General features: G+C 43.8%; 1 protein-coding gene across 1 annotated transcript in view; it reads left to right on the top strand.

Annotated features, from left to right (window-relative positions):
• Window positions 1-17,111, top strand: part of diaph2 (diaphanous-related formin 2) — a 389,710-nt gene extending 372,599 nt beyond the window's left edge. Inside the window, exon 30 of the mRNA XM_056440255.1 lies at window positions 13,588-17,111. Within this exon, the coding sequence (XP_056296230.1) occupies window positions 13,588-13,652 (65 nt within the window). The 3' untranslated portion in view covers window positions 13,653-17,111. The remainder of the gene's footprint in view (window positions 1-13,587) is intronic.
• Window positions 17,112-18,671: the final 1,560 nt, after the last annotated feature.

The following is an 18,671-nucleotide window of genomic DNA, read 5'->3' as shown; positions in this document are numbered from 1 at the left end:
ATTTCCTGCTCTGGGAGAATAACAGGGTCCCCATTCTGCCTTTGATCCAAGCTCTTTTTTCATCCCCCCTTTGTTTACCCCTGCTGTCAAGCAGCCGCTCTTCTGGAATCCCTATTGATAGCTGTCTGCCAGGGGGTGGCTAAGTACCCCAGAGGGGGTATTGTGGTGTGCCGTTCCTGGCCGTACACTGTATGAGAGCATTAGAACATATGGCATTTTCTCCATATCTTATTAGTTCTGTTATTGTTGTGTCTGTGCCACCGCGTTTTGTCTTCCTATATGCCAGAGAGTTACCAGGCGCGTGTGTAGCTCTGTCTGTCTGGGTTTGGTGTGCGCGTGTATGTGTGTAGGCTTGTGTTTGTGTGTCTTGCGAGGTTGATGTGGCATGGAGGTCACTTCTGTCAAATCCAACGTCCGGGCCCACGCTGTGATGTGAAGGGCACTGTCAAGAGACAACCACGAGGCAGCGCAGGTACAGCTGGCCTCGGTGCTCTTTTTCCTTTTTGGCACACACACACACACACACACTCACAGGCAGGGACAAACAGACACTCATGCTTCGTGCAAACTGACACATGGTTGGAAGAAAGCCTTCCCGCCCCCCCAGGGAGAACGCCCCAGGATTATTTAGTGTCTTCAAAACAAATGTGACCACCTACTTGTTGACTATCTGTTTTCTGCTGATTAGCTGTGTGACACCTTCTGCATCTTGGAGGATGGGAGCTCCGACATATTTGTGGCTGAGCTGGAAGGATAGACAGCCATGCAGAAGATGTTTAGAGCCACATCCTGAGCTCTGCCAGGGCAAAGGTTGAGAAACAACCATAACCTGTGGGTCAGATACTGCGAGTCAGAATGGATGACCTCGTTAGAATCCAGTTGTGTTTGTAAGATTTGAAAATCTGCCCCAAAAAAAAGATGTTGATAATGTAAAACCAGTGTTCCAGAAAAAAGAGGATGGCATCCGGTCAGTCTGTGAGTGGAATAAACTCCTCTGCATTTCTTCACAAGTACATTATGTATTTAAAGCTTGTTTTACGTGTGTGAGAAGAAAGCATTAGCATTGTCATGGAGTGATCAATTGAGTAAAATGGAAGAGGAAGAGTGATCAGAAAAGCAAATATATATAACGCACAGTGTTGGTCCTGATAGAAAGTGAGATACAGCTTGTGGACTTCTGAGTTCTGAACTTTGAGAAGTTTGCAATATAAATATTCCGATGATGTGTGGTGATTTGTTAGTTTGTTCTCACGTGAAAGAACCCCCTGAACTTGACCGTGAATTGCAGCTAGCGAGGGGTCAACGGCAGAGGAACGTGTGTGTGTGTGTCTGTCTTTCAGACCGCAATGGCGCGCGTCTACAAATCTATCTCTCCCTTCACGTTTCGGTCAGTCTCTATCTGTGGATGTTCTCAGGCTGTACCCCTCCAGTGTACACAATGTCCACACTGCAGGAGAGCAGCTCTGAAACTTTAATGCTAATTGATCCCAGTGAAGAAGCGTGGACACAGGTGTGTTGCCGCAGGCTCTGACATGGATGCCAAGGGATTCTGGGTAACCAAGGGGCTTTTGGGGCCAGAGCTGAAAGTACCACTAGCCGGGGCACAAGTGACCCAGTTCTTTTCTAATCAGCACAGGTTTGATGTGCCGTGCGTGTGCGTCTGTGTGTGTGTCTGTGTGTGTGTCTGTGTCAGTGTGTGCACGCACATCAGACAGAGAGAGAAAAAGTATAATGGGCCTTTCAAGCCAAATAGTACCAGAAAGTAAGGGGCCCCAGGAACTAAATCGAGACTAGAAGTTAATTCAGTCAACTTAAATTTCCCATGGAGACTGCAAACGGTGAGGCTCATTAGCCTGGGAGAATCTAAAGCAACCACTTGGTTTGTTTGACACGTTTTACAGAAGTTGAGACAACAGAAATACAACTGGATGGTACCTGTGGCCCAATTGCAGGTAAACTTCCTATTTAGCTCCTGTGGTGAGGGGCGGCCAGAAGACACAATAAACAATAAACATGTGCGTTCACAAGTTTAAATCGTGTCCTGTATGTGTGTTGGTTTTTGGAAACAAATTGATAATTGTGAGCATCTAAGCCCCGAGAAAACCCACCAACTCAAACTCAAGCTGCTGTGTAACTCCCAGGTGTGTGTGTGTGTGTCGGGGTGTGTGGGTGTGTGGGTGTGGGTGTGGGGGGGCTCTGGATAGAAAAGAGACTTTGCACTGACGCAGGTGTGCGGATTAGATGTGATCCCTTCTCCTATTCTCAGTAGTATATCTTATTTGATGGTTTTTCTGCCATGTAAATCTTATCAAAAACTATCTAACAATAGCGCCACGTTGACAGACGCCCGGGCATCTGGCGAGCCACCGATCTGAATGTTCAAACTGCTGTGAGCAAACTGTCGCCAGAAAGAGAGAAAATAACTGCGGCGGAAACTCAAGGAGTTTGTGTGTACTTGCGTGTCAGTGTTTGGGTTCTTGTTTGTGTGCACGTGTGAAGGAGATGAGAGGGGGGGGGGGGGGGAGTGAGCGCATGTTGATAGCCTCATGAATTATGAATCTGATAGTGCTGTACTGTAACCAGGGTTGAGCCAGGTGATGGGGGACGATGATGATCTGAATGTGACTCTGCTTCTCATATTTCAGCTACCGCCGGTGACTTTGTTTCCTCACTTTGCTCAGAGATGGAGAAAGATAGAACGAAGGAGAGAGAGAGAGCGACCGAGGAAAGAAATAACTTTGGCCGGTACAGGGCCCCATTAAAGTGTGATGAGTGACCTCAGTGAGGGGCTCTGTGTACAGCACTTTATTCAGGAACAATCACTTATTTATAGGTGTTGGAATTGTGTTGTTTGCTTGTTTTATTGAAAACCTTGTCGGTAAAGTGGCGGCAGGCCGCCTGGCATGTGAGCGCCGCATCTCTAGAGGGCATCCCTGAAGAAAAATCGTCCTCCTTGATGAATAAGTGAAGGGGACAGATACATTTTTCATTCACACAGAATTCACTGCCGCCTAAGATGTCTAGTCTGTTGGTATGTGTTGTCAACCTGCAGGTGGTTAACAACGAAAAACACAACCCCCCTCAGACAAAAGCACATGCACAACACACGGGAGACGCACAAGCAAAAACATGAAGGTAGCAAAGTATAGCCCATCACAGGGAGGGTTCCGGTGTTTTGTGTACACGGGGGAACATCTCTCAGTATGAATGATTTATCTTCAAAAAGAAAGTAAAACGTCTGGAAGCACACCCATAGTGCAACCTCCTCGCGTGAACAGAGGAGAGCTTCCTCACATGGCCAAATGGGTCTGGTGGTGATGGCATGGAGGAAGAGCAAGGCTGCTTCCATGAGTTCCTCCACCACTCTCACTGCGCGCTGGGACACATCAAAAAGGGCATTCATAAATAACACACAACATCATGTTTTATTCATCAGTGGTCCCAGAGAATCCTGCGATTGGAGGGCGGCTGGGATCGTTGAGGAGAAGTTGTAGCAGCCGTCCGACCAGTTGCGGGTCCTTTGAGGAAGTCTTCCCTCGAGAACCTGTGATGGTGATTTTGTGGTTAGCTCTCAGTTACATTCCTGTCTTCTACATGTAGATTTGATAGGAACTGTAAGTAGATTAAAATACTGATCAGTGGGTGGGTGTTACAGGTCTGCAAGTTGGTGAAAAACAGACGCAGACGTACTAACTTATTAATGTAATGTCCACAACAGTAACTCCCAGCTGACGATGTTTATATTTATTTTTTGTGCTTTATCCTTTACATATTCATTTCTACAGTTACTTGAAAACTCAGCCCTCAGCACTTACATTACGATACACTACAGAAAGGCCGCAACTAATATTTAGTTATTTTTGTTATTGATGAATGTTTCATTAGTCCACTATATCTTTACAGTGCAAAGTTGTTTCCTGCTCTATTAATGCTCTGAATTCTATATGTAGAACCTTCAACTGTAATTTATTTGGTCTACAAAATACTTAAATATTTAAAAAGTCCCCAGAGCTCATTTTGTCAAAGCAAAACAGTCCAAATATTCAGAGATATTCAGAAACAGAGAGAAGCAGCAACACATTTGAGTCACTGGAATCATCAGATGTTGGATATGCTTGTCCAAACAGTTGTTGTCAAAGTTTTTTTTATCTTCTAAATTTTCTTCAACTTATCATTTCAAAACTACAACATAAGGCAACAGCAAAAGGAAGAATAATTTTCCAAATTTGTTATTAATTGACATTATTTATAGAGCGCTTTTTGCACCACATGTCAACATTGAGCCGTTCACACACACATTCATACGCTGAGGGCAGAGGCTGCCATGCAAGGCGCTACCTGCTCATCAGATTGCTGTTAATTGGATCATTCACACACATTCACGCACTGATGGCAACGCCTTGGGGAGCATGTGGAGAAGAGGTGCTGGGGATTGAACCGACAACCTGCTCTATATCCTGATCCTCAGCTGCCCCCTATGCTCATGCACTTGGATTAGTACGTGCACTGCAAACTCTTCGTCAACCAACAACCACCTCTGGATACGTATCTTCTTCAACTTCTATGTGGTTCTGACATAAATCCAACACTATTCCTAGAGATGGAGCTTTCGCTGTATTTGTGTCTACAGCTGTACTGCTTTCTTATTTCATGGCACAAACAGATGTTTGTTTCCGTAACCCCCTTCTTGGAGTGAATGCAGGATGTTTTTAAAGCCTGGGTTGTTTTATAAGTATTAATACTGTCAGGAGGATGCTGAGATTCAGCTCCTCAGGTATGATATCCACATCGCAGATGGATTAGTGTATGTGCAAGCGTGACCGGGAGTGTGTGCACGCATGAGTTTAGGTACGTCTCTGTGTAATTGTGCGCATGTGCTGCCAAACTTATTTGTGTTTCTCAGAATGTGAGTCGGAGCATGATGCACCTGTGAGCGTGCGTGTGTGCTTGCGTGTCATCTCGAGCGCACTGAAGGTGTCACTGTGCAGCCGAGGCCCTGTAAGCTGTCAGGCTGCACCTCTAAAGGGCATGCTTTCTGGGCCTTCCCTGTCTATTATGAGCCCTGCGACACTCATCAAGGCTGGGGAAGTGTACCCTCATGTCCCTCAAGCAGCCACAGAGAAAAGCCACCTTTCTAACTAGGAGAGCCCTTGCCTCTAAACTTCACATGCCCTTGTCTTCCATTTTGACATGATAAACGCATGCAGCAGTAATGAGGCGCCGGGGTTGTCAGGGCATCCATCTTGTTTTTCTCAAATCTGAGGGGAAGCAAAGAATCCTCCGGGACCCGGTTCTCTTGGAGCAACAGCGCCCTGCCAGTACCAGGCGTTAACGCCTCTTGGCGTCCTGACTTCACCTGGTGATTCACTCACTCATTTAGACCCCCACCCAATCTGAAATCATGTGTGGGGGTACGGATTTATTTATTGCAACGGATGCATTGCACAGAAGGCGTTTTTGATGGCACCCAGAAGTGATGATCGTGGTGCTCGCGCTAAAGCTGAGATAGACTGCCAGCTCCCCAAAGATTGAGACGTGTCGCTATCTGGCCATCTGTAACAGTCATGCCTAGAGTCGTCAGAAGCAGATCACCTTGATATCAGCCTCGTCGAATCTCCAGCTTGCCAAGCAAATAGAATAAAACAGTCTATTGATCTTGCCCCACCTCCCTGTAAATCAACGCACTCCATCTGTGTACATCAGACTATCTGGCTCTCTATCTTTTGTTGTCTGCAAGCATTCTTTTCTTTTCTTCTCTCTTCTTTTCCTCCTTCCTCCTCCCACATTTGTTTTGTGATCCATCAGCCTATTTACCTTATCATGCTGCCAAACCATCCATTTACGCGCCCATCTGTCTGTCAAACTATATCTTAGCTTCCATTTGTCTAACTATCTCTCTGTTCACTCGCTCACCTGTCAATCATGAGGCTTGCCTCGGCTGCCGCAGGTTCCAGCCGCACATCTGGCCGACGCCGTCGCTGACCTCGTCAGATCAGAAGACTGTTAAAGTAATTAGATAAAGTAATTAGATTCCTATCACTTTAACGGAGGTTTTACACTGTATTAACTATACAGCACAACGCCATGATTATCATACAATTATATCAGTTGCAGGGTTGTCATGAGGTTAAATGGATGAACAGAGGCTGTGAATTCTGGAAGGTTGACCTATTTCGACATGTGAAATGTTAGCATAGTTTTTGTTATGATGAAACATATTATAATGTATAAGTTAAAGTAGTCTCACAGAATATGATATGTGAACTAGATAGCTCCCTCCACAGAAATCAAACAGAAGCAGGTCACTGCTTTGACTCAATCCAGTTCAGATCAAACCTCAGTGGAGCAAGCCAGGCACTGATGTCCATGTAGTCAGGGGTCTGGCCTCCCACAGTGCTCCAATCAGTCTTATAGGGTCAGTGACGGGCCCCCCTAGGCACCAGAGTGCCTTGGCCTGATGGATTACTCTCTCTCCTGTGAAACACAAGCCTCTGCTACAGGCCCCATCTGTGCTCTCCATGGTTCCTGCATGCCTTGTGGTCAAAGTCTTTGGCTGCTGGTGAAGCCCCAAACCAAAAGCTTCAGTCTAGGGGTGCAGTGGTAGCCACATGGTGACAGTGCCTGCCATATAAATGCAACGTCTTGGGTTTGATTCCAGCCTCAGGACCCTTGATGCATATCGCTCAACGCCCCCTTCCAGTACGCTGTCAAGTGTCCAACAAAGGTGAAAAATGCACACAAAATAAACTTTAAAAAGTTTTAGTCAAGTGTCCACATTCTAACACTACTGCTTGCCCTCCATGCATGAAGTGCAAACAAAACAAATAGAGTCTTTGATTAAGATTAATTGAGTTGAGAATGTTGTCTAAGTGTATCTGATGTTTAATTGATCAAACAGTTCTCTATTACAGTAATCTAGAGAAAAATAATCAACAGATTCCTGTAGTGGGAATGCTCCTGCTCCCTGTACAGCACATTATGCACATCCTAATACCACTAGGCCTCGAAGCTACACTGTATACTTGAGAAAGGAGTTCATGTCAAAGTGAAAGTCTACTCAGAACAACATGTGGGCAGTGGTTGGAAGTTTCATGAATTTACTCTCAAGGATTTGTTTTTTTTGTTTTTTTGTTTGCCTCCTCAAACTTGACTGCTGAGAGGAGAATCATGAAGGGGAGTTTTGCCTCAGGCACTGATCGATAGCAAAAGGGTTTTCATATAACTGTTCATTTGGACTGTGTTGCGTATCCGCCGCATCCCAGAATGCAAAGAGGTATTGTTCCGTGACTGAGGAATCAAGTCCAGCAGAGATGAATTTGAAGGAGAGTTCTGAACCTGAGGGGCCCAATGAGGAATCTGTGCTACAGTGGTCTGTCAAGCTTGTTGTTCTCAATCAAAAGCCAAGCTTCAAAGAGAAAGATGGATTTTTTTTGTATTACCACACACAGATTTACACAGAGTTGCAAGAGCAGACACACACGTTTTACCAAACACACGCAAAACCTCTTTCCTTCTCTCCTGCTGTTTCGTCCCTGCTCGTCCTGTCAAATCGTACCCACTGTGAAGATAAACTAGTACTTTTATTTCCTCGTATTCGTATATGTACGGATTTCCTTCTCTCCTTAAACTGAACATTTGGTGCCGAGGGGTAGGAAGTGAATATGTGCACATTTTATGTTGTGTACATGTGGAAGCAGGACAGACAAATAGGATGCATTTATGGACAGTAAGTCTGACAATAATAGCAATTTAAGGACAGATGGGCCTAGTTGCAATTTGGAGGGGAGGAGGGAGGGGGGCACCAAAGAAATCTGCACTGATGCCATTTTTTTAGTGACGGTGCACTGCCCAGTTTTTGTCATAATCCGGGGTTAGAGAGAGAGAGTTATTAGAGACTGTTTGGGAGGCGTGTGGCAGTTGGGGTGAATGTCTGTATTTCCTATCTGGGTCAGTCACCAGTATTGCCAAGCATGCACATCACAGTACCCACTGAGATAGAGTGGTGATAGAAGCATGGACAGATTAAACAAGTCCCTGTGCTGTCAAAACCCATTGCATGTGTTACGACCACCCTGCTCTCTGCGAACCTCTCCTCATTACCGCTTAACTCAACAGACTGTCAGTTAAACTCTCTTTGCTCCGAATGCGGTTCACAAACTGTTAAGGCGGATGGCGGGCTCGTATACATGCATGCAGAATCTGAATTCTTCAAGATGTCATGTTCATTTCAAGGTAACGCGTGTTGTCAGTGTTTAGATTGCTTCCTGTGCTTCCTGGGTCTTTAGCAATCACAAGTGGTCTGTGTCAGCAATGGGGAGAATTACAAATCTATGAGTAGGGGAGGGCAAGAGAAAGACATTTAAAAAAGAGAACATGTGAGACAGACAGTGTGGCGCAGAAGGGAGTTAAGATCACAGAGTGGGAGAATTATATCCAGGTCTGTCTTGGGCATTTCCCTGAGTCTGCTCTGCATGCTGAGAAAACACACCAAAACACATCAAGCACTGGGCCGCAGCCCTCACATCTCAGATAGCCTGATATTTCTACACTCCCCCATTTAGATGATACTAAAAAAACACCCTCGCGACAGGTAATATACGGTTAAAGAAGGGAGAAAAGTCAGAGAGAATAGTTTGTCCACAGTGTGTGTTTGTTTGGTTTTGACGATGAGGATCACAGATGTATCCTTGTATTCACAGACAGGCTCGCAAATAATATCTATAAGCCACGTATCGTTGAACGTAACATGTTTATTACCCAGGAAATTTGTGAAAGTCATTCTAGGAGATATGGGAAATCGGTCGGTGAAAACGTTGGTGAGGCAGAATGGGAGAAACTGGATATATCAATATCGTAAATTAGATAAAACATACTATTAAAATATCCCCAATTCAAACGCATCATCTGAAACACTGAAAAGCTAAAGTAGGGTTAAAGTAAAGAACATCGTAGAGCGTGTATGCCGTAACCTTTCTTGTGAGTGGAATTGCAAGGCATTGATTAATCTAAGGTATGCCAATAAAACAAAAGATGGAACTTGTGGTTAAAAAAAATTAATAACCACAATATTACTTTCTAAATAGTTTTTTTGCGAACCTAGATATTCGCCCCTAAAAAGACGGTAACCTATGAGGTGCGGTAGCTGAGAGCATGTTTGACTTGTCATTCTTGAATCCTCCACTACGCACTGGTTTGTATTCATTTCAACGGCTTGTTATAGATCAATGAGTGACTTGTAGCATCTGATAGGAAAGGGTCACTGACATTCTTTCTTCTTCCCCATCGTCCTTCCCTTCCTGCTCGATCTCCACAACTTAAATCACCTTTTCTTCAGTGGCAGTATTTCCCGCCTCCCCTCCTCCGCCTCTGGGGTGATTACTCTTACCAGTGAACGAGGGGCCGTGTTTGCCACGACTGTAGTTTTGCGATAGCCGGCCCATAACTTTCAGCGGGAAGAAATAGCTCCCCTCCCGCCGCATCCCATTTATACACTGTATCTTGTTTCTGTGTCGGGAGTTCCATTACTCTGTAGCTCGGCGGCTGGCAGAGGGGAAGGGGGAAGGGAGGTGCAGAAGATGAAAAGAGGTGATCGAAGGTTGCGGCTGTTGCTGTTGCTAATGCGGCAGACGCTTTCCCCTTCGACAGAGAAGCAAACACAACTGAGATTTAATCACTTTTATTATGTTTTGTTATCAAAAATATGAAGTGCAGCGAGACTGAGTGTGAATCCGACAGGCAGTGGCGTGTCAGAAGCAATGTCGTTGCTCACTTTTTTTCTTCTTTTTTTGAAAGACAGTGAATGCATGATTTGCAAACCTAATTCTAAAATAGATGGAGCTCCAGTCGAGCCTTATGATGCATCCTGGTTGCCTTCTGCAGCTATTTACACACATGATGGGTGATTATGTGAGCCTGACCTTGTTATCGTGGCCTTGATGAATGTGAGTACCATGTTTAGATGTGGGCCCAGGGTCTGAGGCTACCCAGATGATATTTAACTAACACACCATAATCCCTCCAAAAGTCTTCCTGTGTACGCTGGCCACGGAGAGGCAATTCCTCACAGTATCCCACATCCAAAGCGTTTGGTAGATGACTGGCAGGTTTTCCTTCGTCTGCGGATCATGGAGCCTTATCATGATGCAATTCCGCGTAATTAGCCGAAGATGACAGTAACACAAAAGCGGTTGTGATATTTAATCTGTTTTGGGGAATTCACCAGGGAAACCGCGGCTCAATCGTGACATGACATGACATCTCACTGGAGGCCTCTAAACAGTCAGGAGAGGGTTGGAGTTAACTGCGCCGGCTTCAGGCCTCTGCCTTCGCTGTTTGGTAATCTTCGCGTCCTCCCCTCCTCCTATTACCCTTGTCTTCTTCAGAGCCGCTCCCTTGTTGCAGAGATCATCATGATATACATGCACGGATGTGTGTCTGTGTGTGTGTGTTTTAGAGTATATGTGTGTACGTGTGTGTTAGAGTATATGTGTGTACATGGGTGTGTGTATGTGTGTGTTAGAGTATATGTGTGTACGTGGGTGTTAGAGTATATGTGTGTACATGGGTGTTAGAGTATATGTGTGTATGTGTGTGTTAGAGTATATGTGTGTATGTGTGTGTTAGAGTATATGTGTGTATGTGTGTGTTAGAGTATATGTGTGTACATGGGTGTTAGAGTATATGTGTGTATGTTTGTGTTAGAGTATATGTGTGTATGTTTGTGTTAGAGTATATGTGTGTATGTGTGTGTTAGAGTATATGTGTGTATGTGGGTGTTAGAGTATATGTGTGTATGTGTGTTAGAGTATATGTGTGTATAGGTGTTAGAGTATATGTGTATATGTGTGTTAGAGTATATGTGTATGTGTGTGTTAGAGTATATGTGTATATGTGTGTTAGAGTATATGTGTGTATGTGTGTGTTAGAGTATATCTGTGTATGTGTGTTAGAGTATATGTGTATATGTGTTAGAGTATATATGTATGTGTGTGTTAGAGTATATATGTGTATGTGTTAGAGTATATATGTGTATATGTGTGTGTTATATATGTATATGTGTTAGAGTATATGTGTATGTGTGTGTTAGAGTATATGTGTGTATGTGTGTGTTAGAGTATATGTGTGTACATGGGTGTTAGAGTATATGTGTGTATGTGTGTGTTAGAGTATATGTGTGTATGTGTGTGTTAGAGTATATGTGTGTATGTGTGTGTTAGAGTATATGTGTGTATGTGTGTGTTAGAGTATATGTGTGTACGTGGGTGTGGGTGTGAGAGAGAGAGCAATGCATTGTGCTTCTTTTCTGTTTGCCACTTAATTAAAGACTTAAGCAACAATGTATTGTCTTTCTTGTGTGTGTGTGTGTGTGTGTGTGTGTGTGTGTGTGTGTGTGTGTGTGTGTGTGTGTGTGTGTGTGTGTGAGTGTCAGAGAGACAGTGTGTATGTGTGTATCAGTGACTTCTCCTCCATCTGCCCACCCTCACTGAAATCCTCAGTGCATTTACTAACATTTTTTAAGAAATGGTGCCAGCATTTAATTAGGCTGTGGGATGCCAACATCTCCCCGCTGGAACCTGCTCTTCATTTAACACGTCCTTCTCCCGGTCCGTTGCTTCTCCGTGTTGCGTCTGCTTTAACTCTGAAAGATGACGCAGCTGGGAGAACCAGGTAAAAAGAAGCCATCAAAACCATTGTGAGTAGACATAGTTGCAATCAGTGCTGCAAATAACCGAAGAGTTTGTCGTGTGCGTGTGTGTGTGTGTGTGTTTGAAGCGTTCAATTCAGTCGAGGCGAGTACTAATGTTTGTCCCCCAGTCCAAATGGCTGCGGTTTGTTCAATTGTTGTGATAGATTGATGTGGTGTAGGAAAAGATGGGCTTTCATGCACCTGAAGATGGGAAGAGAAAAGTCTTTACGAGAAGCCAATAGCGCTGCGTTCAAGGACCCTGTGATGGGAGATGCATTTTGCTGGAAGTTTTCCCCCCATTTTGCGAAGTCTTTGTGGAAAGCTCTCCCGTGTGTTTAGGTAACCCCCAAACGGGCTCTTTTGATTTGTTCCACAGAAAGCGGCCCGCTAGACCCGTTTGCCGGGTTTCCACAAGTGGTCACACATTAGGGCGACGTGGTTTTCACTTTACACAGCACACACATTGCTGCCTCTTCAATTGACAAAGACAACAACACCAATTTCATTGGGGTGCTCTTGGTGAACGCTTCTCATAGACGGATCAATACGCCTCCACATCCGGGTCAGCTGTGAGTACGCTGCATCGTAGCTGAGAGCCGATGGCGAGACGTGGCTGCTTATGGTTTTTCTCTAATGAAATTCTTTACCGCAAACCACAGAGTGTTCAATAAAAATGAAAAACTGTTCCAACGGTTGATTTAATGGTGGCTATTCTGTATATAATGTGTGTGTATCTTGCTGCGCCTGACTGGGGAAATGGTTCTAGTGCCGCCTGTATTCAAACACCAATATATTGTTATAGATCTGTTTGTGGATTGTTCCAGTTCTTTTTGATTTCACTTGTCTCCCAATTATTTTATGGCTGTTATATTATTCTCTTCCATCCTTCCCGCTGATCCCGTCCTGGTGATGTTTTTGGACACGCTGCCAGAACATGTTAGCTTTAACAATCACCTGAATAACAACATATGTTAAACTAAAAGAAGCAGATAACACAGACCCTTCCATCTGTTTGTTCTTTTTAAAACATCTCTATCTATTTGTTCTTTTTAAAAGATCTTCCGATCTCTCTTTCTGTACCACCCTTCCCTCTCTCCTCCTGTGCACCATCTGCATGATGCTTTGTATCTAATCTGAAGGAGGACTCACTGTCCTACACCGTGATGGTGTGTGTGTTTGTGTTTGTGTGTGTGTGTGTGTACGTGTTCCTAGCCATCACAGTCACTCTGAGCTCATTACCTGGCATGATGGATGTAGCGATACCCATTAAACAACGCCTAGCCCGGGACGCCCGGCACCCTACAGCCGGCACTGAGTAATGGGCCTTGTGGTGGTGGCACGCTTGGAAAGACCAGGCGTAGTTGTGCCTGCAGTCATCGCCACTGCTCTGCTTCCTGGTCCTGTCCAGCCCCACCTGCCACCTGGCTGCCCGGCGGACACCATGGGCATTTCTGGGCAGCCACGGTTGGGAAAGCGCGGGAGGCTGGGCGTGTCAGCGAAGGAAAGCCCAAAGTTCTTCCCGACCACTAACCACTAATTATGCACGAGCACACCACACCGACACGTCTTGCAGTCCTTGTGTGCTCCTTCTGTGCATAATCTGCTGCCTCTGAGTGGAGTGGAGGGGCCGTGGAGTGGGGGCCGACATCAGGAGCTGAATGGAGTTGCTGTCACTCCACACACAAGCACCTGAACTCCATCAGCTTGTTCCGTCACTGCAGCTTCACTGCTGCTCTCAGACTGACCCAATGTCACTCATCTCCTCCTCCATCTCCTTTCTTCATCTCCTTTACTTTCTCTCTGCAGTCTTTTTTTCCAGTTGAGCTCGGTATCGGCGTAACAACACTCTGGATTCTGATTCTGGTTTTTTTCTCTTTCTTCCCTTTTTTTCTTCTCAACAGACAACCGTCGCGCAGTCCTGGAAAGGTCCCGCTCGCGCCACAACGCAAACCACCAAGCTCGATGATCGCCCACGCCGACCACGAGGCGCTAGATGAGTGCCAAAGAGGCCAAAGAGGTGGAGTCCTGGATGGCGTCTGAAGGAGGGACAGAGCACCCGTCACTGTAGCGCGCACTCACTCACACACACAACTGTGGAACAAAAGAATACCGCATCTCCACGATATCATTCACAGACTTTGGATTTTTTAATGCCGTTCATCTGATGCCTTACATATTTATTCAACACTTTCACTCGAAATGTTGATGTACTCTCTCGATGGTTTTGATTTATACAAACAAAACATATTTTTAGGGCTGCTACTGTTTTTAAAGAAAAGGTTTGCTGTGCTTAGAAATCCATTTAAAGTGGTGTCAGTCTAAACTTATTCGCATCCTTTTTTTAAAACAAAATACTACAGGATTTAACAGGAAACATCAAGTGTTTTGAAAATAAACCTTATGCCAAGAAGGACTGCTCCATAGTGTAGGCTTATCATCCTGACAAACATACCACACAGTACATCCAGCAACGGAGGGCCAGCGGCCCAACAAGAGGAACATGAAGCTTCCTTCAAAAAAGAGGGAGGAGTTACTTCAAATGTTTTTTTCCTTTTCTGTTAATCCCTTCTTCAACCAACATCAAGACAATTCTTCGAGCAAATGCACAAGGAGTCCATCTGAATATTTTTCTCATTGCGTATTCCATGTAATACCACAAGAGCTGGCCCGCTTCAGGGCATGTGACTCATGGAGCTTGAAACTAATCTCCATTTTGACGGGATGCATTTTATTTTTCGTTGTGTAATATCTGACCGATGCCTCCAGGTGCTGATCTCTGTCCCACGGTCGCTTTTGCTGTTAACATGAGAGACTGACACATTTCTAAATGCATATAACTGCCAAGAGGAGCTAACACGCCCTTTGACATTTCCTGAATTCACACAGGTTTTAGTGGAGGAGGTTTATTGTGCTTTAATATGAATCCATTTCAATACGTATTATTTTCATATATATAGATATGAAAATAATTCATGACATGTTTGGAGAAAGTTTGCTCCGAATTCCACGTTTTTTAAATTCTATCCCGTTTTTCAGAAGATAGAACAATAATCCCTTCAGGATAACAAAAAATGTCTCAAACAAACTCATTTTGATTCAACAAGTATACATATTTGACCATGTTGAAGAGACAATATATTGAATAATACTAAATAATATAAACATGGCTCAGAAGCTTACAAAATCACAGCTGAGATTTCAATGGCAAAACGTTGTAGATTAAAATACAAAATGTTTTTAGGCTTAAATGTCCCACATGGCATATTGTATTCATACTGATGAAGCTCTAACACCTGGTGCTTGTTGTTCATGTACAAAACAGGTGAAACTTGTTCGCTTTGTTTCGCTCTAAGGAACCACTGTCGCACAGTTTCTTCACGTGAACTATTTATTCATATATTCATGCCTAGAGGCGACCCTGTCCCATTACTGCCCTAAACTGTAAGCAGACGCTCCGAAAACAACCACTGAATCCACACGGAGCGCGGGTACGACCGAAGAAGACAAGATGACGATAGTCTTGGCAAGTGAGTCTCCAACGGCCTCCGATTCCCCAGCATTAATAGCATAAGTGACACAAGTCTCTTTAATGATACTATAACTCTGCTTTTAACTTTGTGTATCTGTATGCGTTTGGACGTGTGCACGTGTGTACGTACGTGTGTGTGTGTGTGTGTGCGTGCCAGCTCCGTAATCTGACGGGAACGCAGGCAACATAGGATCCAGTGAGCTTGACTCGGCTGATTAGATGGAGATTTACTTGTGATGCGTCTGTTTCATGACGCCTTGCATGCCTCTAAAAATGCAATGTTCCACTTCATCTGGACTCACGGTGCATCCACAGGGCTCCGAGAAGTCTGCATTTTGAAGAAGACTATAATTCTTCTGTGAATATGAGGTTGGAGTGGTTGCACAGAGGAAGGTTTCTGATTTCCTCTTCTGTCCTCATCACCTGTACAGTTGAGTAAAGTATTGAAAATCCTTTTTCCCCCCAACACCGATGTCTTCTGTGACGTTGTCATTGGATACCGTACATGCAAAAACAACCAGATGTTTGTGTTTTACAATTTGACTCTTTTTCTTGATTTCTACATGTGCCAAATCGTTGTGGGTGGTTGGGTCCACCGGTTTCAACGTACAATGACGGAAAATGTGTGTTTAAAAAAAAATCTATCTCAAAGGGAGGTACAGGTATTGTTTTTGTCAAAGTCTTGGAAAGATTGTACAGGAATAAAAACATTTTTTTCTTATTTATTTTAAACCATTGTTTAATAAACTGATCCAATTTGGAACTGCAATTCAAAGTAGAACATTTAGATAAAAAGGTAGATATCTGGTATTTCTTTTCTAAATTTTCTAAAACAAAACACTCAAAATCTTTTGTAAAATAGTATTTATTTGGAATTAAAAACAAATCTATCATCATGATGTCATTGTAGAACATAATGAGCGAAGAGCAACAGTGTTATTAAGTGTAGAAGTTCAGATCATGCATCTTTACTGCAGCAGTGAACAAACAATGCAACACAAAACTGAATAGGAAAAGGGCTTTATGCAACTAAAGAGTTGAAATAATTGTCCTATAGTTGAGGCAATTCCAGATTATACAAGACACTTCTGCAATGAGAACACCGTCATCATCCCTGTAAGTGACTGTTGTACCCCCAACCTCCGCCATTTCCTCTTATAGGATCATCAGTAAGAAATATGTGTTTGTATAGAAAATAGCAGGAATGTGTTTCATGTCAAAGATCTTGAATTTCTTCCATCATTTTAATGTAAAGACACTGGCCTCTCACCCGGCCGGTCATCATCCCATTGTATTGTAGCGTGTGACTAACAAACCTTAACTGTTGATATGACTTGTGCTCATGGTAAATGTAAGAATAAGGAGGCAGGGCTATGAAGGATGTATCAAATAACTGTAAACAATGCCATGTTGGTGGCGAGCGATGTAGCGATGAAAAGTGCTAACTTGCCATGAATGACACTTTACCTCACGACATGTTCTGCTCAGGCAGAGGAAAGTTTGTTCGAGATGTTTGAAGACAACATTGCGACTAAAAGAGTAAAATATTTGCAAAGTGTTTCGTTTGGTAAATAGTTCCAGCTGCCACCGATCCCGTTCTTTCCTCCATGGTGAGTGCTTCCCGTTGAACCAACAGACCACGCTCAGAACTGTTGACAAACCTTTCCAACCACCGTGTGTACGCTGCCATATCCCTGCCTGCCCTCCTCGTCGTCAATGAGTATGTTTTATTGTCTTAAGAAACATTTATATTTGTAACATGTTAAGTTTATTTGTATCCTTAAGACCATAAAAAAAAAAATTTGGTTATGCACATTGTCCTACCATAAAATATGTAATGGAATATGATAGTAAATAATAACCACTTTGTTATAAAAACTGATTTCTGAAAAAATATGTCTTTTTCCTCTTGTATTTATTTACTTATTAACACATCGGAAGTATTGAAACATGTCTTTACCAACCCTTGTTTGTTTTATTTTAAAGTCTATTTTTTTCTTTTCTTTAAAAACACAAATTTGAATCTGGCGTAACATTGTATCCCCTGTGTACTTTGTGGCGGGGCAGAAGATACAGGCCCTCGCTGATTAATGGACGGGCATTACAGAGAGCTGGAGGTGTAGCTGCATGATGAATCGGACAGCGCTTCCCCGTAAACGCAACATGTGTGCACCTCGGTGCCCCCACTGCTTTATCTTGCACAGTGTCAAAGATAGTGCTGCCATGTCCAGCGGCAGTTTACGGAAATGACGACAGAGTCAGAAAGTACAAACCACGAAGAATTGCCCTTTTTAATACATTTTTGCTCACCTTAAATCTTGTCACTATAAATTTCCTCTGCGCATGTTGGAGGATAAGAAGAGAAAGCAGAACGATTCAATAATGTATTCATCATTTGACGGGATTTCGTCCTGGATTTCATCTCTTGTACAAAGTTTAAAAAATTAAAAAGCATTGTGCCTAATTATGTTAGAGGCAATCTGACTTTATCAATGAATTGTGAGACCTTATTTTAGTTTAGTTTAGCAAATGTGGGAAGAGTGGACCCACTGTATGTGTGTGTGCGTCACTCTGAGATCCAGTTTCCTGTTTATACTTCCATGTGTGGCAGCCTGAGTCCCCGGAGTGAGAGTCAAATGGCAGCGCAGAGCTGTTCCTGTCCAAGCACCTTAGTGTTACACCCCCCCCCAACTTGCTCAAATCCAATGACGTGTTCTCCCTGCATGTGCCATGTCCTGCTTTTTTGCTGCAGCATGACATCATGAAATAAAGGCTGACATGGGGAACTTACCCTGTGGCCACAAGGGCCTCCCTCACTTTGTTCCTGCACACACACACACAAACACACACACGCACACAGATGCACACACAGCTTCATTCTGTGACTCTTGGGACTTCCTCTGAGTCTCTCCTCCTCCCAGTTTCCAGCCGGCCAGATGGAGATTCATCTCAACAAGCTGTGATCTGTGTTTAGAGATGTGTGCTGGAAAACACAACTCTAATTAGGTTTATTGTTGATCTTGGGAGGTTAATTTGTGCTTGTAAACATTCTGAAAGAGGCCAACCTCGTTCCTTACAAGGCACCAGTATTGCATCTTTGGAGATTTTTATCTTCTTGACTTACCAGGTGATTCAGAAAGATTACCCCACCCCCATGATAGATGTGTGCTCTGCACTGGAGGTGAGAGATCCGTCTTGGCTGGGAAGGTAGTAGGACTGAGATATGGAATGTGTGTTCGGCTACTAAGCTACAGTTGTGTGTATGTGGCAGGTATTAGTTATGTGTATCTGATCCTGTTTTGTGTTTGTTCATAACCTCCAGGAAAGTAGAGAGATGAGCCAAGCCCACACACGTTCTCTTTTCTCTCCCTGCCCTCTTTTTTTTCACACGATAAACAGACGAGTTTCTAATGCACCTGGTGACAGATCAGTTGTCAGCAGGAGTACAACATAATT

The sequence above is a fragment of the Pseudoliparis swirei genome, chromosome 19, assembly GCF_029220125.1.
Source record: "Pseudoliparis swirei isolate HS2019 ecotype Mariana Trench chromosome 19, NWPU_hadal_v1, whole genome shotgun sequence".
Taxonomy (NCBI): Eukaryota; Metazoa; Chordata; class Actinopteri; order Perciformes; family Liparidae; genus Pseudoliparis; species Pseudoliparis swirei.
The sequence above is the reverse complement of the archived record's forward strand: the minus strand, read 5'-3'. Positions and strand labels throughout refer to the sequence as shown.